This window comes from Alosa alosa, chromosome 2 (genome assembly GCF_017589495.1).
Source record: "Alosa alosa isolate M-15738 ecotype Scorff River chromosome 2, AALO_Geno_1.1, whole genome shotgun sequence".
Lineage (NCBI taxonomy): Eukaryota > Metazoa > Chordata > Actinopteri > Clupeiformes > Clupeidae > Alosa > Alosa alosa.
Genome location: NC_063190.1, coordinates 16,561,235 through 16,584,609, shown reverse-complemented (window position 1 = coordinate 16,584,609; position 23,375 = coordinate 16,561,235). Strand labels below are relative to the sequence as shown.

At 40.4% G+C, this 23,375-nt stretch overlaps 6 protein-coding genes across 9 annotated transcripts; all 6 read left to right on the top strand.

Moving 5' to 3' along the window:
• Nucleotides 1–1,458: 1,458 nt before the first annotated feature.
• fbxo40.1 (F-box protein 40, tandem duplicate 1) lies at nucleotides 1,459–4,475 on the top strand. Of its 2 annotated transcripts, none has more exons than XM_048235084.1 (3): nucleotides 1,459–1,480; nucleotides 1,611–3,458; nucleotides 3,779–3,982. In XM_048235084.1, exons 1-3 carry the CDS (start codon nucleotides 1,478–1,480, stop codon nucleotides 3,980–3,982), a joined length of 2,055 nt encoding a protein of 684 aa, XP_048091041.1. In that variant the 5' UTR covers nucleotides 1,459–1,477. The 2 variants fall into 2 exon arrangements, with proteins under 2 accessions (XP_048091041.1, XP_048091032.1); XM_048235075.1 differs by lacking the exon at nucleotides 1,459–1,480 and adding an exon at nucleotides 4,400–4,475 and having other exon boundaries at nucleotides 1,572–3,458; nucleotides 3,779–4,022.
• On the top strand, nucleotides 4,416–5,878 carry c1qa (complement component 1, q subcomponent, A chain). Its single transcript, XM_048235098.1, has 3 exons — nucleotides 4,416–4,499; nucleotides 4,753–4,922; nucleotides 5,142–5,878. Exons 2-3 carry the CDS (start codon nucleotides 4,763–4,765, stop codon nucleotides 5,717–5,719), a joined length of 738 nt encoding a protein of 245 aa, XP_048091055.1. The 5' UTR covers nucleotides 4,416–4,499; nucleotides 4,753–4,762; the 3' UTR covers nucleotides 5,720–5,878.
• A 166-nt stretch (nucleotides 5,879–6,044) lies between these two features.
• Nucleotides 6,045–7,628, top strand: c1qc (complement component 1, q subcomponent, C chain). Of its 2 annotated transcripts, none has more exons than XM_048237381.1 (3): nucleotides 6,045–6,121; nucleotides 6,470–6,641; nucleotides 6,907–7,628. In XM_048237381.1, the coding sequence occupies exons 2-3, from the start codon at nucleotides 6,479–6,481 to the stop codon at nucleotides 7,476–7,478; spliced, it is 735 nt and encodes a 244-aa protein (XP_048093338.1). In that variant the 5' UTR covers nucleotides 6,045–6,121; nucleotides 6,470–6,478; the 3' UTR covers nucleotides 7,479–7,628. The 2 variants fall into 2 exon arrangements, with proteins under 2 accessions (XP_048093338.1, XP_048093339.1); XM_048237382.1 differs by having other exon boundaries at nucleotides 6,049–6,121; nucleotides 6,474–6,641.
• A 925-nt stretch (nucleotides 7,629–8,553) lies between these two features.
• c1qb (complement component 1, q subcomponent, B chain) lies at nucleotides 8,554–10,549 on the top strand. The gene is made up of 3 exons (XM_048267042.1): nucleotides 8,554–8,633; nucleotides 9,042–9,222; nucleotides 9,521–10,549. The coding sequence occupies exons 1-3, from the start codon at nucleotides 8,631–8,633 to the stop codon at nucleotides 10,084–10,086; spliced, it is 750 nt and encodes a 249-aa protein (XP_048122999.1). The 5' UTR covers nucleotides 8,554–8,630; the 3' UTR covers nucleotides 10,087–10,549.
• A 280-nt stretch (nucleotides 10,550–10,829) lies between these two features.
• si:dkeyp-69c1.9 lies at nucleotides 10,830–12,970 on the top strand. Of its 2 annotated transcripts, none has more exons than XM_048267054.1 (6): nucleotides 10,830–11,022; nucleotides 11,429–11,480; nucleotides 11,777–11,911; nucleotides 12,011–12,245; nucleotides 12,499–12,616; nucleotides 12,788–12,970. In XM_048267054.1, exons 1-6 carry the CDS (start codon nucleotides 11,014–11,016, stop codon nucleotides 12,872–12,874), a joined length of 636 nt encoding a protein of 211 aa, XP_048123011.1. In that variant the 5' UTR covers nucleotides 10,830–11,013; the 3' UTR covers nucleotides 12,875–12,970. The 2 variants fall into 2 exon arrangements, with proteins under 2 accessions (XP_048123011.1, XP_048123017.1); XM_048267060.1 differs by having other exon boundaries at nucleotides 10,872–10,908; nucleotides 11,444–11,480.
• Nucleotides 12,971–16,281: 3,311 nt separating this feature from the next.
• LOC125286182 (NHL repeat-containing protein 3-like) lies at nucleotides 16,282–23,066 on the top strand. The gene is made up of 7 exons (XM_048230971.1): nucleotides 16,282–16,529; nucleotides 19,579–19,731; nucleotides 19,827–19,977; nucleotides 20,064–20,264; nucleotides 20,345–20,436; nucleotides 20,817–20,929; nucleotides 21,380–23,066. The coding sequence occupies exons 1-7, from the start codon at nucleotides 16,464–16,466 to the stop codon at nucleotides 21,639–21,641; spliced, it is 1,038 nt and encodes a 345-aa protein (XP_048086928.1). The 5' UTR covers nucleotides 16,282–16,463; the 3' UTR covers nucleotides 21,642–23,066.
• Nucleotides 23,067–23,375: the final 309 nt, after the last annotated feature.

Below are 23,375 nucleotides of genomic sequence, written 5' to 3'. Positions count from 1 at the left end.
TTTGACTTGATACTGTACTGTTTCTTGATTGAAATAGATATTTTGTGTTTTAAAACTTCAAAACTGCTTTTCAAACTTCATAATATGCTATATAATATGAGGTCAAGCTGAATCAAACTGCTGAAACAACGTAAACATGGTTCATGATTCAGAATAACAAGATTAGATGCTGGAAATAAGGAAACAATGTGGTTTCTCATGAACACTTGAGATGTATTGTGCTCATTCTGTCTGTAATTCTCTATTTGTTTCTGTTCTGTCCTGTACTAATTATGTGGGATTGATGTCATATCACTATTCCCATATTAAAAAAAGTATGTGTGGCAAAAAGAAATAACCCAGTTTCTGTGTTTAACTATGTGGAAATTCAAACAATTCAAAACAATTCATTGAATGTTTGCACCAACTTTTTAACTATTGATCTCAGATCAATAGTCAATGTTATTATTCTATCAATTGTAATCTTGCTAAAACATTAGTTCATGGAATTAAGTAAAGGTAATTTAGAACTCATTCATTAAGCACATACATTCTTAGAGCATGTAACCTGACACTTCTATTTCAGAGGTCTGGTCACGTTGTCTCTCTATTTTTATCCCCCTGACTGACACAGTACCACAGACACTCTCTGAGTCCCACTGATTTAACAGGACACCACTGGTGAGTATGCTGCTTTTGTTTGGGTGGCTCTGCACACTCATGTAAAGGCCAAAAAGTTAATTTTCACTGCTGTCTCAATACTTCCTAGTTATCTATGGCACCTCGTTATGTGTTTGTCATGAGTAAGAAGTAATGAGGTAATGAACAGGGAAGATTGAGGAACACTAATGCAAGAAAACAGTAGACATTCATTGATACTGAAAATGTGTTCGTGTCTTAAATTGTACATGTATTGAAATGCATTTATTTTCTGATTCTGTTCTCTACACGCCCTGAATAACATTAGTCATAATCAGAGTCTATTCTTGGCAAGTCTGCGACTGCAATATTTATATCACAGGTGGTTTGCATAAACAATGGTCTTTTTTTAACCTAGGCCATTGAACCAACGTCAGGTTGTCCTTGTTGCATTCATTGCATTTTTGCATTGTTTCCTCTCCATTACTTTCTGCCATACTGTTCATTTTGTGCTTCAAAACGACTGCAGGTGGAGCCATTAGTATATTTGCAAAACTATTACGGCACTTTTTCAGTTCCTTCTTTAACTCCTTCATTACATTTTTGTTCATATTCCAAGTCAAACAAGGCATATTTAAATACTGATAAATGCTTACATGACATTTAATTTGATTGAATTAGATCGATGTTAGTGTTTGATTAGAGGTAAGTATTGGCGCAGAATGCAAGTGTGTCAGTGTCAGTATAAGTATCATGCTCTAAATATTTTCATGATAAGCTGCCATGATGACATGCTTTACGACTAAAAAAAATGATAAAACATGTTTTCATCCAACAGAATTCATTGACTTTCATCATTATGGTATGTCGCTACATTAATTTTACTTTTTATTTGGTGTTTCAAATATTTTATTTAGAAAACATACAGTACATGAAGCTGTGGTAGACAGACATTTCACTTAATGCTTGGTATCTTTGTGGACTCTTATCAGGGGAGACAGAGAACCCCCACGTCCAAGTTACACAGGCATTGTGAGAGCTGCTACAGCCGACGCTGTAAGGCCCCCGTTGAGATCTCCGTCTCGTGCGTGGTCATCAGCTGCCGGACACTCTGTGGCGCGACCTTCCACCTGTGCAAGGAGGAGGAGCATGCCCTCCTGTGCCCAAACGAGATGGTGCCCTGCCTCAACGCGCACTACGGCTGCCCCTTCACAATGTGCCGCTCCAGACGGGCACAGCACCTCGAGGTGTGCCCCGCCAGCGTGGTCACCTGTTCCATGGAGTGGAACCGCTGGCCGGTCGAGGAAATGCACCTGGCGTTCTACGAGAACGTTCTGAACGAGACGTACGCTGAGGAGCCGCTGGACATGTCCATGGCTCTGAGAGACCAAAGACACTTGTTCCAGTCTCTGAAGATGAAGACCCTCTTTCCTGAGCTGACAGAGAAGGCAGAAGAGGAGGAGGAGCCCCCAGTTCAGAAGGGAGCGGTCGGAGGGTCACCCGAGGCAGTCGGAGGGGTGTGTGGGGCAGTTGGCGGGGCCACTGCAGACCCTGCACATAAAGATGGGGCCCTTGAGATGACTTTTGAAGAAGACGAGCTTACTGAAGAGCAGCGTCAAGCCTTAATAAGAGGCTCCGGGGTGAACACCTCCAACTATAACGTCTGGGAGAGAATGTTTAGTATGGAACTGAGTGGCTGTAGGGAAACAGTGAAATCTTTGGGAAACAATCCCACTCCATCCAAAAAGAGACATGAACAGGACAATGGCTTAGAAACACTAGAAGAAGAAGAACCTGAGATGAGCATGAACAACGTATCTGCAGAAAACATCTCTGAGGCTCAATACATAGAGAACATGAGCAACATGGATGAGGAGAAGTTTTTGGTTGCATCGTTTATGTACACATGCCAAACTAATCCTACAAAGAAGCGTCTATATGCAGGAAGGAAACCCAAGGAGATCAAAACAGTCAAACCATTCGTAATCCCCAGCAGCTTTAAAGCCAGGTCCAGCCATATTCGAAATCCCTCTATCCTCAGGAAGTTCAGTGTATCTGTGGACACCTCTGACCTGGGAGTGGACATGGATGACATGCCGAACTGGGATGAGGTCCAAGCAACTCTGTTATGCTCCCTGGAAAATGAGCATAGGGGTCACTTAATAGCTGAATCCAGTTCTTTCGACGCACTGTTTGTCAATATCGGGACTCAGACTTATGATTTTCTCTCTGCCCCATTCCAACAAAATGATTCCCTGGCGGACATCACCGCAGGGAGGGATCCGAAAATCCACGTTCAGATCGAGGCCGAAAGCGTAACGGGGAAGCACAACAAGTGCAGCTCGGCCTTTACGTTCCTGTGCAGCCAAGTCTTCCGCCGCAACGAGTACGCACCCCACTTCAGGAACGTGCACGCCGACATCCAGTGCCATGTCAGTGGGTGGTTCGAACAGCGCTGCCCCCTGGCCTACCTGGGCTGCACGTTCATTCAGAGGAGGCTCCGTCCGGCCTCGCAGGCGGCCACTGTATCCTACAACAAGGACCTGAGCACATTCACATTGAAACCGGAAGTGTCGGGCATGCTCTACGAGGGCGTGAAGACCACGACATCAGAGCGGGCGCGGGCACGGAACCTGGACTCGCTCAGCAGACTGCCCTTCGAGGTCCTGGTGCATATCGCCCGGTACCTGGACAGCTTCTCCTTGTCCCAGCTGGCCCTTGTGTCAAAGTATATGCGGGAGGTCAGTGGCACTCTGCTCTACGACAGGGGCATCGTCTCCCTCAAGTGGGAGAAGAAGACTTACTCGCATGGAGGATTCTGCTGGAAGTCAAAGAAAACGGTATGTCTGTCACATGGAATTGTTTTATATTTAATCTATTGCAAAACTTGAAAGAACCTTGACCTAACACTGCTCATCAGTCAAAATTACTGCAGACACACGCATACAACATACAAAAACATTTAAAACACACATATACACATATAATACATATAGATAGAAAAGAGTTGTGTGTGTGTGTGTGTGTGTGTCTGTGTGTATTTGTCTATATGTTTAAACACATCTATTTTTATTATAATACAGTACAAGTACCATGTTAATACAGCTACACCAGCATGCACTTTTGCAAATCTAATTTGAGAAAGTATCTTTTTACCCAGGTGTGGCAGTTCAGCAACAGTTTCTCCACTGTGGATGGCTGGTGTTTTGTCAGCTGCCCTCCCATGTCTGAGCACCTGAAAGTTTGCCCGTACTACGTAGCAGAGCATAAGAGTGACCCTGTGCCTCTCATTGGCATATTTGATGCTGAAGAGGAAATAGATAGAACTCAGAATCTGGTTTCCATGTTCTCGAGAAAGAAATGACATTTCCAAAGGTTTTATGACAGTTCAAGTTCATATACCTGTAAGTCAACATTGGGGACATTTCAACAACATGTTGTTCTCGTTTTCTTGTTTTCCAGTAACCACTTTACCCAAGGCTGTTTTTCATCAATACACTACACTGTGCATGCTATTTAATGTTGTAGATTCACAAATTCATCATATCACTCTATTGAAACATTTCAGTATTCATGTTGTAACATTTGACTAACAATCGCTACAAGTTTATTTATTAAAATGATGAAACTACAAGATGTACACGTGTCTTGTAAATTTTCACAGATTTCTCTCAGTCTTTCTCTTTTCAATCTTTTCATGTTTCCCCTTTATTCATGTGCCTGTTCTGTATTTAACGAAGTTCGGGTCATTTTGTAAGGAAGTGAAACTAACTGACCACAGTCTTTGCTTAATCGTTGGTTCTTGCCATAGTTTTCTACTCTGAGGACAAAACAAAAAAGATCTCTCAGTATCATATTACAGTCACCATCGGAAAACAGTGGTGAGTATCTTTTCACAGACGGTGCAATGCATTGTAAATGGTGTATAATGTTGTTATAAAACATTTTATTGATATTTTTTGAAAATTATGTTTTTAAATAATGATGCAGAATAAAAGAATGATGACTTCCTTGCCCATGGACAATATCCATGTGAATACATTGTCTCCGGCAACAAAAATGATATTTTTACGTAACTGTTGTTACTAATGTGATTTGTGATACTAGTGTGATTTGTTTTCTAATGTGTTGTAGATTTTGGGAAATGCAGTGCTTTGTGTGCCTGGCGCTGGTGTGTGTGGTGATCGTCCTACCGTCTGGGCTTAGTCAGGACTCCTGCAGGGTTCAGGATGGCAAACCAGGGGACAAAGGAATCCCTGGCAGGGAGGGCTTACCTGGACAGAAGGGAGAGAAGGGAGAGCCTAGTATGTATGAATTAGCCATGGCAGTTCTAATCTAAAATAAAAATGATGATCATTCAAAGTATTTCAAAAATAATTCTGGCTGGTATAGATATGAGACTATCCATGCTTAATTACAAAACATACGGGTGGGTGGGGGTTATCTAGTGGTTAGGGACCTAGCGTAGTTCACTGTAAGTTGCTCTGGACATATAATGTAAAATATACATGACTGCTTTCCAGGTCATTTTGATGGGGAAGGAATGGTGCGTGGGCCAAAGGGGGACCAGGGCAGCAAAGGAGAGCCGGGGGAGATCGGCACGAAGGGGTACACCGGCGACCTGGGGTCACAGGGCCCCCCCGGACTACCCGGCCCCAAAGGGTCCAACAGCGGAGGCTCTGGCATCCCGCAAAACGAGCGGTCAGGATTCTCGTTGTCTCTGACCGTAGATGACCTTCCGTCCATCAACAGGCCCCTGAAGTTTAACACCATTAACGTAAACATCAATGAAGACTTTGACACCACTGAGGGCAAATTCACTTGCAAGATTCCAGGCATCTACTACTTTGTGTTTCATGCTATGTCTGCACAAAACATTTGCGTGAAGCTGAAGAGCGACACACTTTCTGACCCGCTGAGCTTCTGTGACTACAACACCAGGCAGATCAAACAGGTCATCTCTGGTGGCACAGTGCTGAAGTTGTCTGCAGGTCAGAAAGTGTGGCTGGAGCCTTTCAAGGATGATCACGATAGTTCACCTTCAAAATCAAAGGACAGGTTCTTTGTGTTCAATGGATTCCTTGTCAGTGCAATGGCATAGATGAGTTCTGTCATGGGCTCATAGCTTACACAGTACTTCCATACTGATTAAACTGATGTGAGTTGATATAAACTAAGTAAATAACCATTCTGAGCTTGTAAGACTACTGGTCATTTCATTTTATTCTTGAGCTTTCAATAAACCAAAAAAGATGCAAAACGTTGAGTGTGTTGTGCTGTGTGTGTGTGTGTGTCATTTATTTGTCTTCCAACATGTATGAGACTCCATAATTTCAAATTGGAGGATGAATGCTGTTGACATAATAAGCATAGGGAAGTGGAGAGAACAGTGAAACCTGCAGCAGTAGCATATTGCGGTTTCAGTATAAAGTAAGTTCTTCTGAGGACAGTCAGCAGCTTGTTAATACTTCTGTTAGCATTAAGAGATCACCAGAGCCATAAAGTAAGTGTTTTATGCCCTTTATTATTCCTGAATGAATTGAGATTTTCTAATGCAGTCATACCAGTTTCATGTTGCAATGTTTTTTATTTTTTATTTATTTAGTTATGTTTGTGTCTTATGCAGTCATATTTAACTGTAAACTGCATCAGCTCACATAATCAGTGGTAATATCTGTCTTTAGTTTTCATCACTTTTCTTTTACTTTCTCCATGTAGTAACTTGAATGTTTAGTACAGTGTAGTGACAATGTGGAGAGTTTGTGATTAAAACCATGGCTCATGGCACGGGACTGGGTTTTTAAGATTTCTTAGTCATTCCTTGACACATGGTTATATTTTGTTCTGTAAGTCAGCGAGCATGTTTGGCTGTAGTATCCTGGGAGTGTCTCTGGTGCTGTGTCTCTCTCCCATGGTGTCTCTGGAACCCTGCACCTCTGGGGGAACACCTGGTATGCCTGGCATCCCTGGCCCCCCAGGATACGATGGCAGGAATGGGCTGAAGGGGGAAAAGGGCAATCCAGGTAAGCCAGAATCAGCAAGAACACTAAATAACTGTTAAGCACTGTAATATATTGGATAAAAACATCAGCTTAAGGACTAAATGTAAATGTAAATATTCAGCATGAAAAACCTTGTATGATGCAAGGTGTTAGCGTAGAAGAAGCAGATAACAATTCTATTGTGATGATGTGTAGTCATCTTTTGCTTTTGATTTAATGCCACCACTATCTTTTGACTTTTGTATTGTACAATCGGGGCTTCTAGTAATGCAGTAATTCTTGGCAGGGACGGCCATGCAATCAGGGCTTGCCATGGGACAGAAGGGGCAGAAAGGGGACCCTGGTTTTAAGGGGAAACCCGGAAAGATTGGCAAGAGTGGAATACCAGGCCTCCCTGGTGTGCCAGGCCCGGTTGGACCGCGAGGGGACCCAGCAGAGGCTGAGCATGCTGATTCTGCCCTGGTGTCCGCCTTCAGCATCCGGCGTGCCACCGCTGTCAAGCCCGAGAGAGGCATCCCCGTGCGTTTCACATCGGTCATCACCAACATCAATGACCACTACGACACTGAAACGGGCAAATTTGGCTGCCAGATTTCAGGCACGTACTACTTTGTGTACCATGCATCCTCCTCTCTGAAGACTCTTTGTGTCAGCATCATGCTAGATGGGCAAAGGCTGGCAGCCTTCTGTGATCACATGGTAAACACTCACACTCAGCAGATGAGCTCAGGTGGGCTCGCTGTGTACGTAAGGAAAGGGCAGCACGTGTGGCTGGAGACCGACCACAACAATGGAATGTACGCAATGGAGGGAAAGGGAGACAGTGTATTTTCAGGCTTCTTGGTCTACGCACATTGAGTTAGTTGGTCTCTCAACTATCTTCTTTTGGTGACTTGTGGGGAAGTGACAGCAAAAACTAAAATCAAAAAAGAGCTGTTACATGTAATGTGCAATTTGATTATTTTCTTGAATATATGCAAATAAATTCACTGTACAGCAACATGTCAACTGTTGTCATTTTATTTGTTTCAAACAGTAGTTGTTGTCTTTTTTGCTTGGAAAATTAGTAGGCAAGGTTAAAGGTAAAATGGTGATGATGGAATGGTTTACCCATAATAACGGATCCATTTCAAAGTTAAAATGTTGAAAGGTGGCAACAAACAACAAAATAACATCATATTGTAATAGTACACAAACAAACAAAACATCAAACAAACAACAAAATAACATCATATTGTAATAGTACACAAACAAACAAAACAAACAAACAACATAATAATATAAAATAAAAAAATAATATCATATTGTATACACTCTATGGTATACACTCATGTAATTGTGTTATATAATTGGAAGTGAATGAATAGAATATGCAGTGCCAAAGAGCTAAGTCAAGAGACAAATGTGGGTTTCAATATATTTTTTTGCCTAAATCATCATCATTCAATTTTTGGTTAACTTCTTTGTGTTTTCTGAAAAACCTGGGGAAAAAAGGACTTATGCCATTATTTTAGGAAGGTGACGATATGTGAAATATATAACAAATAGATACTGATAAACCAAATGGGTCGATTGTAAATAAAAAAATGTTTAGCCATAAAAGCAGTATTGAAAATAAAGTGATGCTTCTAAGATGTATTGCACATGCATGCTGGCTGTGATAAAATGTGTATATTTGTGCACAAGGTAAAATCAATATCTCTGAAGAGAATTGATGGTGTTACAGAAACAGAATATTTTTCTGTTCTTGAAGATGGATGTGAAAATTGCAGATGCCAGGAAAACCTTATAACTGGACATTAGGAAATCACTTGATTGACCCATTCGTTTTCAAAAATAAAAATGATGAACACAAATATTTTTTATTTCCTCAATTGTGCAACATGTTCTTCTGGTAAAGCAAATGTTACCCACAGTGACCGTTTTGGTTTGAGAGGAACTAAGACTACGGCAGCTTTTCATTTTCAACACATCTTCTACACCAACAAAAGCAGAGCTGTAGGACCAGAAATGGTGAGAAGAACAAACTCAAAGCATATATATATGCATCTGGTCATTCTCAACTTTATTTTACTATGTCTAAATTGTTTGATTAAGTGATTCTACCATTCCAGAAAAAACATGTGCGTTCCTAAGGCATTTCAGGTGGCACAGACAACAACATTGACCTACTGGTAACTTGGGGACAAACTAAATAAAAAAACAAGTTTTAAAGTTGACATTGTGTACAGCATTACGCTAAAGTCTGATTAATTTTCACTATCTGTGTTGGTTTTAAACGTTTCAACTAGAAATCCAGGAAGAGATTGAAAGGTGCTAAAGGGTGATTGAAAAGTGCTAGTGTTTTGTGAGTCATCTATCACCTTTACTTTTACATTACATATCACTATTAACTCTTTTTTTTTTCATTCTTATTTTCAGGCTTGTCCTTTCAGGCTGTGCGCGAGCGCAGCAGTGACTGTAAGCATCCTGTTATGTTTAGTGGCACCGTCTGTGGCAGACACATGCAGTGGCTCCCGGGGCTATCCAGGCGTGCCTGGCATCCCTGGGACTCATGGAAGTCCTGGAAAAGACGGCCTAAAGGGAGAGAAGGGAGATCCTGGTACGTACCAACATTTACTACCAAGATCAAATTGTTCACTTCAAATGATTGCTCTGAAGAACAACTAACTATATTAAATGATAGCTGCTGTTTTGAGTGTTTCCCTTTTGGGAGCTGAATTTCATGAAAGTTATAATATGACTCGATGTATAATAAAAAAAAAGATCTGTCTTGTTCTGCCAATCTTTTCATGCAAGTCTTGAGTGTAGAGTTACAGCTGACCAAATGAACATTGTTAAGTCAGCTGCGTGCATTTCAAGTCTGTTTGGTATAGCCTCTCTCTCTTCCACTGTGACAGGGGAGAGTGGCCACTGGTTGAAAGGCCCAAAGGGCGATATGGGCCCACCGGGACCCCCGGGGAGACCAGGCGTGCAGGGCGATCCGGGGATCCCAGGCCTACCAGGCCCTGAGGGGCCGAAGGGGGAGAGGGGGAGTCCCACTAGCAGCAGCGTGCCCTTCTTCTCCCGCAAGAATCCACCTATGTCCAGATCTCCGGGGAAGGTCCCCGTTCGCTTTGAGTCGACCTACGTCGTCTCAGATGAACCCTTGACCCCGGAGCAGACTGGAGTGGCACTGGACAAGGGTGTGTTTACATGCAGAAGGAAAGGGCTTTACTACTTCACCTATCACGTGACTTCGATGACGCTCATCTGCCTGAACATCATGAGGAAGGAGAAAGGGCAGGAAGAATGGGAGGCCATTTTGGAGTTGTGTGATTCCTCGCAAGGCTATCTGGTAACCTCAGGGTCTGTGCTTCTAGAACTGAATAAGGATGATGAGGTCTCTTTACAGCCACCTAATACTTACAAAATAGATGGCAAGCCTTCTGCAGAAAGCACCTTTTCAGGCTTTCTGGTTTTCTAAACCAACTAAAGCGTAGGGTAAGAAACAAACCAGAAAATGAATTGTATTCTCACAAATGATCTGCTTAGATTTCTATTCATCATTTGATATGTTAGGAGGTGGTGGAAGCTTTAAGCATGATGAAATTCAAATGTATTAAATGGTTGGTAAATGATATATTCAATGATTTATTGATTCAATTAAATTGATGTATAGCAAACTGAACACAAAATGGACATTAGATTAAAGCATGACTGGATGTTAATGGTACTACCATTATTTCTTTTATAATCTTGTGTACAAATATCTCAATGTGAGTGAACGTCTTGCAATAAATCATTCATAAGCACTTATATATCTCCATTTTCATGATCAATATAAACAATTTGAATTTCACTTCCCGGATCACGTGTATTTCAAACAGGTATGGATAATTGTGATACCTTTCAAAACTGATTACTGTAATAAAATCTTCACCACCTTGCTTTGCTTAGACACGTCTGTCTGACTCTGCACTCACAGAACGAGTTACATTTGAGACTAGCACTTACTTTGCCATTTGGTATTTTGTGCACAAATAAAAATCACTTTCATTCTCTCATGGCAAAATCCTTATGTGTGAGAAGGTCCCACACATGCTTTGGCACACAGACCGTTTCCACCAAAGATCTCAGAGCATAGCACTCTAAAATATTTGTTTTTCAATGTAGCGTTTGTGTGAATGACAACAAAACCCATTGTTCTGCCACTCTACTTAGCAACCCTCCAGAGGGGAGACTATGGCAACTCACAAAACTTAATTTCTCCATAGATCAAGCCAGACGGCTAAGTACAACAGAGTAGGTAAGACCATTTAGAGTGTGTAAAAAGCAAATGTGACAAGAAAGTGTTTGTTTGGATTTGTTGAGGTGACGATCTGTTGAGGGGAACTGTCTACTTCTGTGGTAAATGACTTGGGTGAGTATTTTTAAGAGGAAACAAATTATATCAACTTATTATTATATCAATAAAACAATATTTTTTCTGTAGTTTTCATATTGTAAAATATCACACATTTACTTTATACTAAATAAAAGTCACAACTTTTTAAAATGATGTGCATGCTGTGTGTCTTGAAACTGGCCACAACAAAGAAACTGACTCTGTCAGCAGCAAGGAGATCGACGCACTTGTTCAACCCACTCCTTAACAGAATAACTTGTTAAGCATTATTTATATTTTATGAATATTAGGAACTGTTGTTGCCTTAACCATGAGAGTTATTGTAACAGGGCCAAGTCAGTAGACAGTTTCAGTATTCAGATTATTATTTATAATCTATTAACTTAACATTTAACCCAAATTGCTGACATGTTGTTTTCAGTATAAAAATGCCCAGGACTCAATTTGGCACGGAGAACGCCCTGCTGTGGCTGGTAAGCTCCTAAAATCAAAACCACTTGGTTGCCAAGGCCTATACTACAATCCCCAATGCTCTCATTTTCATTTTCAATTAAAATGGCGACTGGATTTATACCAAGTTCAGCTCATTTAGTTTCATATAGGGACCAGTACTAATGGAAAACAAACATTACAAACATTAATATATATTACCGGTATATATATATATATATATATATATATATATATATATATATATATACTGTATATATCATTACCAGTATCATTATCATGCACAGTGAATGGCTGTCTCCATACCCTGTTCAATAAGGTCTGCTGCTCTATCCTGACAAGAAGGAGAAGATGGAGACCACAAGCGAGAGTGCTTTCTGTCCGAGACCTGTCGCAGAGAGGCAGCAGAGGACAGAGAAGAAGAACATGCTTCAGTCCAGCATCCAGCTTGAAGGTCAGCTATCTACTGACATGTCCTAAAACAAAAAAACACATTTGAGACTGCTCTGTGTGAACAAACTGAGCAGGGCATCAACAGAGGTTGGCGTTACAGGTGAGCACAGCTTCACGACAACTCACCGTGAGGATTTCCGGGTCGAGGACTTCCAGCCGTATTCACCTCTAGCGTTACGGCAGAAAACGCCAAGATGGGAGAGGAGAGGCATGACAAAGGAAATGGAGCATGTCACCTTTTATCAGCAGGACTTTCCACCCCCTCTGCACACACTTCGAAAGGCAACCCCTGCGGTTCCCCACCCTGATAACCTTGGCATAAACCCCTCTCTCAGGCAAGAAATACAGTAGGCGTAGGCCTACTTCTGAATAAAACAACTCAGGAATTTTCTTAAAGCATCCATAAACATTATTGACTAGACCAAAAACTGAAGACTGCTAGATCCTTTAAAACAATTTGCAACAATTTGGAAGGGCAGCGATCTTTCCAATAAATATTGATCAAAAATAGATTAATTTTACTTATAGAAGAAAAGGCTGACTTTCACATTCTTTTGCCTGTTCTAATTTAGTTTTTGTTTTGCAAAGGGGTGAGTTCCTAACGATCCAAAAGGAGACTTACCCTGGTTGGGCCGTAACGGAGGCCAGCAGACCAAACCAGAGGCACATACTCAGTCCTGGCACTCCACCTCCTGGTGGACATGAGGTACTGCTGAACAATGTGGTTGGAAATGATTACACCAACATTGTCTTAAGACTTTGTTTTCTTTGTTCAACTGCCTATTTTACAACATGTTATAAACGAATTCATTGTCTTTTTTGATAATAATAGTATTTTTGTGCCAATTTGTGATTTGATTAATTTTGTTTTTCGCAGGTCAAGACACCCGCTCGGACAGAAGAGAATATTCCACACACAGGATCGAAGGCTCCACAGAGCAAAACTGTCAGTGTGCAAACATGAAAAAAAGGGTTATTTGCATAGGTGACTTCTAACAAAATTGACATTAGCAATGTATAAATTGAAAAGCACATTAGAATAAATTATTATAAAACTACACCTTCCAGATACTGCAGTATTTCAATGTGAGAGCATCTCACACTACTGGCTCACTTCTCTCAAGGGAGCACAAAAGAAAAGAAACAAGTGAGGATCCTACTAATTTCTTCAAATTAGTGACATTGGGCAAAAACATGACATATTTTCTTAAAATGTTTATCATTTTTTTTCCCGATAGGATTTCAGCTGCTCAACAGTGTGGAGTCCTCTTAATTGTGTTTTTTGATCCATGATGCACTAAATGTGACAGGTCTGGACTGCAGGCAGGCATTTTAGCACATGGGCTTCGACTATGGAGCCATACTGCTGTAATATGTGCTGACAGAGTGCAGTTTGGCATTGTTTTCCTGACATATTCCCGAAAAAGACATGTGTAGATGGCAGAACATACCTTTATTCAGCATTAATTGTGTCTTTTTAGATATGTAAGCTGCCCAAACCAAAACCCTGTTGAATGGCCCTGCTCCACTTAAGTCCAGAAGGTTTCGGAGTCCATGCAGAGTCCAGAAAGAATGACACATGATAGGTATAAGCACAGGACAGTTTTCCACTTCACCTATAAGTACATTTTAAATGAGCTTGGGCAAATAAGATGGCAGTATTTCTGGATCATGTCTGAATCTTCTCTGCATGGTATAGGCTAGAGTTTGAACCATATTCATAAACAATGGTGATCGGAAGTTTTTCTAAGCCCATGCAAAGATTTTCATTACAGCAACAGATATGTTTTTAATGCACTGCCATCTGAGGCCCCGAAGATTACAGCCATCCAATATTGTTTTTCGGCCCTGTATATTTAAATGGTATATTTAATTCGGCCCTGTATATTTAAATGGTATGAGTGATGAATACCTCTGCATCTCCATATCTGGTACTCTCCGAGATATCCTTTTATATCCAATTATGGTTCCAGTTAACCTAATTAGTTGTAAGATGTTCTTCCTTGTGTTTTCTTAAGCATTAAACAACATTGCCTTTGTCCCAACATTTTTGAGACATGTTGCTAGCATCAAATTCAAAATAAACATATTTTTCATATAAAATACAATTTATCAGCTCCAACATTTGATGTTGTCTATGTTCATTTGAATATGGGTTTACATGATTTGTAGATTACATTCTGTTTTTATTTACATTTTACAAAGCGTCTCAACTTTTTTGCAAATGGAGTTGTATAGCCTATAGCACAATGCAGGGTTCGTTTCTTAATTTTCGTTTCTTTTCTTGTCCTTCAGAGACTGGAGTCATTGACACGGGACTTCTTAAAAGTTTTAACTTTTTACTAGTGCAAAAGGATGAACATTACATATAATTTGCCTTATCCACCTGGCGGCCATTACGAGGCTAAAGGGTACACTTGCCATTACACCTCAGTCCAGCAGATGGTGGTGGTAATGCACTCCGTTTGCAAACTGCTAAAAAAACTCACTACTGCATTAAAGCAACACCAAAGAGTTTTTTGTACCTTAAAATAATGTTTCCAAAGTCGTTTCAGTGGTTCATCAACTCGTAACAGGGTGAACGGCAATTCTGCATTTGCTTCGCGGCCCTTTATCGGCTATAACCGCACTATGTAAGTTTGCCAGATCGGGTAGCGGATCTGTAGTTCGATGGAATGAGACATATGAAACTACAAATTTGACTTGCATCTGATGTCGCAATACATCGTACTTTTATAAGTCATGCAAAATATTCTACCTTGTCTGTGGACATCGTTATTTGCAAAGCCGGTGCTGGATAAACAAATAGTGTGCGTGCGACAGAGGGAAAGTTCTTTGGTGTTGCTTTAAGTCATTCCCGCTGTATTCTCCATAAAGAGTAAAGTAAATTATGTACTTATTTCCGGAATTGACGTCACTTCCTGGACTCGTCTGAGGCTGGTCTGAGGTCTCTAAATGACTTAACTCCTACCTGGGTCTCAGGGGAAAATGAGAGAGTGTTGCATGACCATTCAAAAGTATGACTGGGTTTCTAACAATGCAAAGCCTAATGCAAATGGGTGGAGTGTTCCTTTAACGGCAGTGGAAAAAAATCAGGGCACAGTGTAGGCTACAACTAACACTCATATTCCTCCCCTTAGTTTCAACGAGTTCCAAGTAATGTGAATACTTCCATCCCTCAGAAGTTAGCGTTGGCTGCGTCTCGCTTGCTATGATTGCTCTTCATTGCCACCAGCCTCTGTCACGTACCGTGTGGAGCTATGATTGCACTTCATGCTACCAGCCTCTGTCACGTAGGCTGCCTTGTGGAGCTCGAGCCTATTGCGCAAGCGCGCAGCTGAGAAAGCAGCGTTGCTGTCAAATCTGTCCCTGGGAAAGGTAACGTTGCGCCGATATGAAAAAGGAACTACGTTACGTTAACAAATTTTCAGTAGTTTACTCGAAAAAGTAGTTACGTTACTGTAACTCGTTACTTAACGCGTTACAACACTGGTAATAACTACATGGTAATAAATAAATGCATAGCTTGAGATGGCCCAACACAATTTCTTGTCATGTTAATGTAACAGAGGTCGTAATTCGCCGCTTTAATTCAATCAGATTCATCCTGATGTGTTGATATTGAGGTGCAATGATTCATGCAAAGGGTTGGGCTTCAGGGCCCCCTGACCCTTTGGCCCCTGGGCCCGGTAGGCCCATGCAGTAATCCATCCCTGAAGGTTAGGGGTGTAAGGATTTACACGGGCAACTAGCATGCTAGCTCAGTTCGCCTCCGTTACACTCACCTCCCTAAATCCTCACTCCCATGATCCGGGTCACGGCACCACTGTAACAGAGGTCGTAATTCGTCCGCCACTCACGGCCCTCGAACCCGCCACCTCAACACACACCGGCATGGGAGTCGAACGCTCTAACCGCTGAGCTAAAAGCCCAGGCTTCCAACTCAACGGTTAGAAGCGTTCTTAAAGGGATATATAGCATTCAATGAGCTGGAGCTAAAAGTGTTACTGTCAGACTCAGAGAAAGGCTGGATGAACTGGAGAAAGGTAAAACTCAATTGTTTAACTCAAGGGGAGGTGGAAAATTAGTGTATTTCCCCAAATGGTGGAATAGGCCTATCCCTTTAAGGTTAGGGGTGTGAGGATTTACACTGGCAACTAGCATGCTAGCTCAGTTCGCCTCTTACATTAAGATGTGTTAATTTAACGGGCATTGAAAAAAAAAATCAGTTTGAAACAATTATATTTTTCACATTTTTAAAGATGAAAAGGCAACGATTTCGTGGAATGACCTTTTGCTTGACTGGCTGCTACACAACAACATTGACGCCTAATTACATCTAAACTTACTCAACATTTTCAGGTCCATTTGATTCACGCTTCAGCATGGGCGTCTAGGCACGCGCGCACGACAACCTCTGTTCATAAATATTCACGCTAAACTCCGCCCTGGAAACTCAGAATCTCAGAAACCGTATATCTGGTAACACCGTGATACACCTTGCCTGTGAAATGCCATAACACCCGACAAAAGAAGATATTTATCCGGATAGCATGACAGCGGTACCGACCGAGAGTATGAAAACATCGGATCCACGCATGATGCTGCAACTGTTAATTGTAAGGGTAGGCTATTTCCGAGGTGTAAGTTAACTGTGTGTAGGTTGCATTATCCATATGGATAACTATTAATCACGTAAGCAAGAGCTAACAACAGTAGCTTCTAGCTAACGTTAGAAATGTAATATCCACTGTTGTCAAAGGCTTATTAGAGTCGACAACTCATGAAACCTAGTTCGGAGTTCACAATGATTCAATAGTAACAACAGAGTTGATAAGGTGCTGAATTTAACAATTACGGAGATTTAGCACTCGGGAATCTAGCCACCTAGCAGCACTCGGGAATCTAGCCACCTAGCACCACCGCCGTCTAACAATCCAGAGAAATATTCTGTGGTCACCGCTATTTACCGATTTCCGGCTCCCATTGACTTCCATTCAACACATGTAAACAAAACGTCATCTGCTCAAACTAACGCCGCTGACTTATGCCAGCAACCATTTCACTTTGATAATAAACTACATTTTGGTACAATATATATATACCTGGAATAACAGAATTTGCCTTAAGCATTGAGGAGAAATGTTATGCAAAGTGTGAGCCCCTAAGACTGTGCCCATTGCCTAAATTTGTGGTCGTTTAATGTCGAATGCCAGAGTAATTACATTCCAAAACGTACCTTAATGATACTCCACAATTTATAAAGGAACAAAGTTTAAAAAGAAAAACACATTATATCAGATGAATTACACGAATAATTGACAAGGAAGTACAAGATCATTCGACGGTCGCTTCTCTTCTAATAAATATAATGGGCTACATTCGGCTACATTACATCTTTCAGGCCGCTAGATGGCGGCATTTCACTGCACTTCGGGTCTTTTTTGGATGTAAAAGCAAGCAGTGAAATTGCGTCATCTGGTGGTTGTGTAACGCAATAGCGCCATGAAATATTTAATTTAACAGGAAATTACGGTGGAAATCTTGTTTTTTCCTTACTAATTATTCGTGTAATCCCTCTGATATATTGTGTTTTTCTTTTTAAACTTCGTTCCTTTATAAATTGTGATGTGATATTAAGGTATGTTTTTCAATGTAATTACTCTGACAAGTGAGGCGGGATCACATCACCCAGCGGCAGCGGCAAAAACGCAACGCTCAGAACTGAGGTGAAGTTTGATATTCGATATTTGGATATTCAACAGATATTCAATTTTTTTTTTAATGCGGCCGGTTTCACCCATTGTTTGCAGACAGTGTTCAAACAGATGGCCCGTCCACTTGCTCCCAGCCGACCTATAGGGACCGTCTAAAGTACCTTCTGAATTACCTTCATAGTCTTTTTTTTTGTCAATAGCTTTGACATCATGACCTAGTTACTCCAAACCAATGCAGAATAGTTATCCTATGGACTCATCAGACACACCTCTTCTTATAGCCACTGTATGCACACTGTATTTTATATGAATATTTTAAAGAAAATACATTTTCTTTTTTTCAATACCTCCTAAGCCATGCGACCTAATGACTCCAGTGACTCCAAACCAATGCAGAATAGTTATCCTATATGGTTTTAATCAGACACACCTCTTCTTATAGCCACTGTATGCACACTAGGGCTGGGCGATAAAACGATAGCGATATGTATCGCAAATAGTTATTCACCATCATTTGTAAATTGGTAATGCCGGATAAAAGTGATTAAGCGAGAGGCAAATATGAAACACAGCTGAAGAGGCACTGTCACGAGATGTAAGCAGCAACTCTGCAGGATAAATGTTTTTTTATTCAGTCATTCGAACATTATTGGTGTAAGTGTTGCTTTTTCCAGGCTATGTTTTCGATGGTAACCCATTGTCAGTCAAAAGTGAAAGTTTTGTCGTTGACTGAAACCACCATGAAGTTAGTTTCACTTTGCCAATGAGTTCAAATACTAGAAGAGTGCAAATGCGTGTAGGCTATACTCTGCTAGGTTTTAGTAAAGCATGATTTAGTGGAATAACTGTTCTATATGGTCTCGCTTGCAAGCAGATTTCTTCAAAATACTGATGCGCTGTTTGAATTTGCGCTGATTGCTGTTAAAGGGAATGACCGATGTCATTCTCATTGGTTTAAATCATGTTACACCCAAAACACACCCATGACCGGTTAACAAACTTAGGAACGCCTTGTTGCGTCTTCCTCCCGCGTTTGATAACGAAAACACTCCCAATGTGGACTGGACATCCCACTAAATGTAAATAAGCTTTTCGCCAGTGACCATGCGTTTTAAACTACGAAAATAGGGCCCAGAATCTCATTCATAGTATTCCACTAAATCTTGCTTTAGTAAAACCTGTTTGCGACCAGCAGAGTAGCCTACATGCATCTGCACTCGTGTATTATTTGAACTCATAGGCAAAGTGAGACTAACTTCACCGTGGACTCATAGTCAACGACAAAACAGTTCTACAGTTACCATCGAAAACATAGCCTGGAAAAAAGCAAAACCTACCCCAATAATGTTCGAATGACTGAATAAACATCCTATGAATATTGATCCTGCAGAGGAGCTGTTTGGTAATGGTTGCACTAAATCTCGTGACAGTGCGTCTTCAGCTGTGCTTTATACAGTATGCGCCTTTCGCTATAGACCAGGTTTTTCTTGGTTAGAAGCGCAATGATTTTTAGAGGGTGTAAGATTTTTGGATCATGCACCAGACCACACCTTATATCATTAATTGCCACACCCCTGGGCGCAAGGTTTAATAAAAGTGGAGCGCATGGCGAAAATTGCATCACTTTATTGAGTGTTGGGCACATACTATCCATGAGTGCTGAAAAATGTATGTTGCCTCAAATTTACAAATAAGAAAATCATTGAACCTCCTTAATAGGATCTATTATTTATCATATATCTCGATTAAGTGAAAACATGGTGCACAAGAGTTAATATAGCTAGCAGCTCTGATTCTGATGTTACTCCAAAGATGTTATTTCTTTATATTATTTTTAGATTATTGGTGGGCTGCTTGCTTACTTAACACTCAAAAGCACCCAGCCTGAATCTCTAAAATTCCATGAGACTATTCAAGTATAACTAAATGTGATTCAATCTTGTTTTTCCAGTTGTGTACGATTGCATTAGGAACAGATTGTCAACAATCGGGAAGGCCTCTGTTTAAACTGGATGTGTCCTGGCCTAAGTACACTGAGGACTTTTCTGGTGAAGCTTTTGGTGTGGCTGTTAACCATGTAACTGGTTTGGTGTATGTTGCACAGGTAAGATGGCAAAAAGAACATGATGTGTTTTGCATTTCTATGAACTATGAATGTTCACAGTAACCTGTTAAAAATCATATTTTTTAAATAACCAGAGAGGAGAGAATGTAGCAAAAGTACTCGTCTTTAACGTAGATGGAGACTTCATACAAGCTTGGAATACCACGACTTTAGAGATGCCCCATGGAATTTTCCTTGCTTATGCCCATTCCAACCCTTCTGTCTGGATTACTGATGTTGGAACAGGTGGGTTGTGCTATGTAAAAATGAACGGCATATTTGTAATTATATGCTTTGTGAATAATGCTTATTTCCTGTCTTTTGCTCATCAGGACCATATGGCCATACAGTCAAGCAGTACACTCCTTCAGGGAAGCTCTTGCAGATTTTGGGCACACCAGGGAAAGCAGGGTCAGGTGTGAATCCACTTCAGTTCGACCAGCCAGCAGAAATCTTTGTCCATGCTTCTGGTGAAATATATATTGTGGATGGTGATGGAGGCATGAACAACCGTCTGATTAAATTATCACAAGGTAGGCATGACCAGTTTCACGTAATTATCCATAATTATGAAAATGGTTTGCATCTATAATTGATTATATCAACCCTGTAGATCTACAGGTGGTCTGGGTGCATGGAGAGAAGGGCCAGGAGCTTGGACAGTTTTACATTCCCCATAGTGTAGCCGTGGATAGCTATCAGAGGGTATGTCTGAAACAGGATTCCGTAAGCATTAGCAGTATCATGACCAATTGCAAATGCTTGTTTCAACCAGCTTTGTCTCTTTTCTCCTACAAGTGAATTTATGTAGAGTTTGGTTACAAAATGCTATATCCTCCATTTTGGTGAATTTTCATAAAGTAATGTAGGGGACCTTTAATTGGGCTATTGTTATTTGATTTATCTTTACTCAATCAAAACAACACAACTGGATTTTTATTGATATTACCTGAAATACACAATTAAATAACATGACTTTTAATATTTTTTGAAAAAATGGAGAAAGCGTTTTGGAACCAAATTCTTCATTTACGCTATGAATACAGCACTGTACACAAATCTATACTTGTATTTTGTCTCTTCAGGTATGGGTGGCTGATAGGGGAAACAAGAGAATCCAGGTGTTCAATTCAATAACAGGAGACTGGCTTGGTACATGGGGAAGCTGCTTTAGTGAAGATGGACCTTACTCAGTTAGGTAAGACATCGAAATATTGAAAAATCATAATAAGATATACGGTAGTTAATGGGTTTCCTAAACCTTTTGAAACTAAAAGTGTTCATAAATCGTAAAAGATGGCTTCTTCCACCCATCTGCTTACAGTATCCTGTGATTATTATTCATGCTTCCTATGATTTTTAAGACTGCAGCTGTCTTTACATGGAAGTCAGACAGTATTATAGCTTTACAAAATGCATACCTGTCTCAGTATTTGCTACAGTGGTACATCACACTGTCTGGTCTGGCTTTTTCCACTCCTATTCCTTAGTTCTCCAAATCAGTTGTTTCTCTAGTCTTCACTCTTCTCTTAATTTCTTCTTTTGTAAGTATGGACCACAAGTGGCATGTTGTGTTTTCTATGGGGGCGTGTCCACATAGCATCATTCCCTCTACTGCATTACTTATTTAATCTGTATTGTTTTACAGGCAAACTTCAAATCAGAAGTATTTTGTCGTGGTTCTTCTGAACAGTAGTCAGATCACTCTGCTGGAAGCTCCTCCGATTGGAGGGATCGGTCAGTGTCATGTTGTCAGTGTTATCCAGTTGGCAGATGATGTGAAGCCCCACCTGGTTGATATCAACCTCAAAACAGGAGCATTATATGTGGCAGAAATTGGTGCTCAGCAGGTTCAAAAGTTTGTGCCTTACACTCTAGATGGGAACACTGGAACTCATTTCAGGGCATGACAAACTGGTAAAATGCAAAATATTACCGTATCTTGCCCTTAAGAAAATGCTTATAATTGCAATAATAATTATTTAGCAGATGCTTTTGTCCACACACAACCATAGATATACAAACCATAACTCCAAGAGAATTAATTCATTATAGATAGACAGATAGTAATCACTAATCATTGTTGTAAATGACCTGTGGAACCCTGCTCCACTGGTACTTAAATTTTACATTAAAAAACACACAGGCAGATGTACCAAGATTGGCGCTGTTTACGCTGTGTTTGCCATTGCCAGTCGCCAGGAACACTGCACCTTCTTATTATACATTCTATTTACCAAATGTGAAATTCATCTCGTAGTTGGCACTTTTCTCTGCCCCTCTTATGGTGCCCAACTGAATGGTAACATCCAATCACATCCTGTTTGATATGTCCTGTTGTTGTCTGTCTATCTGACAAGCTGCATGGTGCCAGATACATTTCTGTGCCCTTATTCAGTGCTGCCAAAACTCCGCTTACCCTCTGTCTCTTGTCCTGCGATATGCTGTGTGAGAGAGGGAGTGGCTACAGTAGAGCAGAGAAAGCCAATGTGTGCTTCTTTTACTGATATATTTAACAATATATTTTGCATTACTTATCCAAACAACATCAAACTTGGCACTGCACTTACTCTTGCCCGTAGGAAGACACATGCCATGTTTGAAACAATTGGACGAACGCATATTCGAGAGATATGCGAATAACGATTATGGCAATTCCCGTCATTTGACTGATACTGATCTCATTGTGTCTAAAAGTTTATTCTATTCACCCATTTACCCGCAATCTGGATTACAACTGCTTTTAGAAGGTGGAACATTTTCACACCAAAAAAGATATGCTTATAATGTATGTTTCAGACTCATCTTAAAAATGGATTCAAAAGGATTTTTTTGTGTGCACTGGTTAGTATGCTGTTTTGTTATTTTTCTATAAGTGAGAGAGGTTTTGCACAGTACACAGAATTCTAATACATTTTTGGGTATTTATTGTGCATTTGTGTCTATAATATTAATAGTATAATATATTATTTATAATATAATGGTGTTGTCAGTATCACCCCTGTTTGTTGGTTGTTTTGCATGTAATACATATTTTTGACCATCTATGGCTCTGGTGTTGGTGCTTGACAGTTTTAAACTGGTGTGCACAGTCGGTATGCTGTTCTGTTTTTATGTATATTTCTTCAAATATTGCCATCTTTTTTAAGTAAGTAGTAAAGGTATCTGTAAATGTTAATTTACTATGTCATGGTTGATCACATAACAGCCATAATACCAGTAATGGTGTGGGGGTATGTGTGGATGTGTACATCTGTTTCATGTCTGAAGAAGCGCTTGCACTCAAAATATTACATGTGGTGGGAATTGACCATTAAAAGAGATTGGGAGCAGCATCTATTGTGTGGAATTTATTGTAACTTGGTGTATTATTTCACATAGAAAACCAACCAAAGGCGTTTGTGACTTTTCCAGGACGTCATGCATTCAGGCACATTGTTGATTTGCATTTCAAGCGAAAACCTATCCTTTAAAAACTGCCGTCACCAGTATCCATTGTTTCTGATTTACAGTCAAGAGATGGTGAACTGAAATCTAAGAAGGTGAGACTGACTGGATAGGATTTAAGCCCTGTAAAAGCCCACAGGAGGCAAATTTAGATTTTCCAATTTATAATTAATTCATAAAGCTTTTATAAGTATACC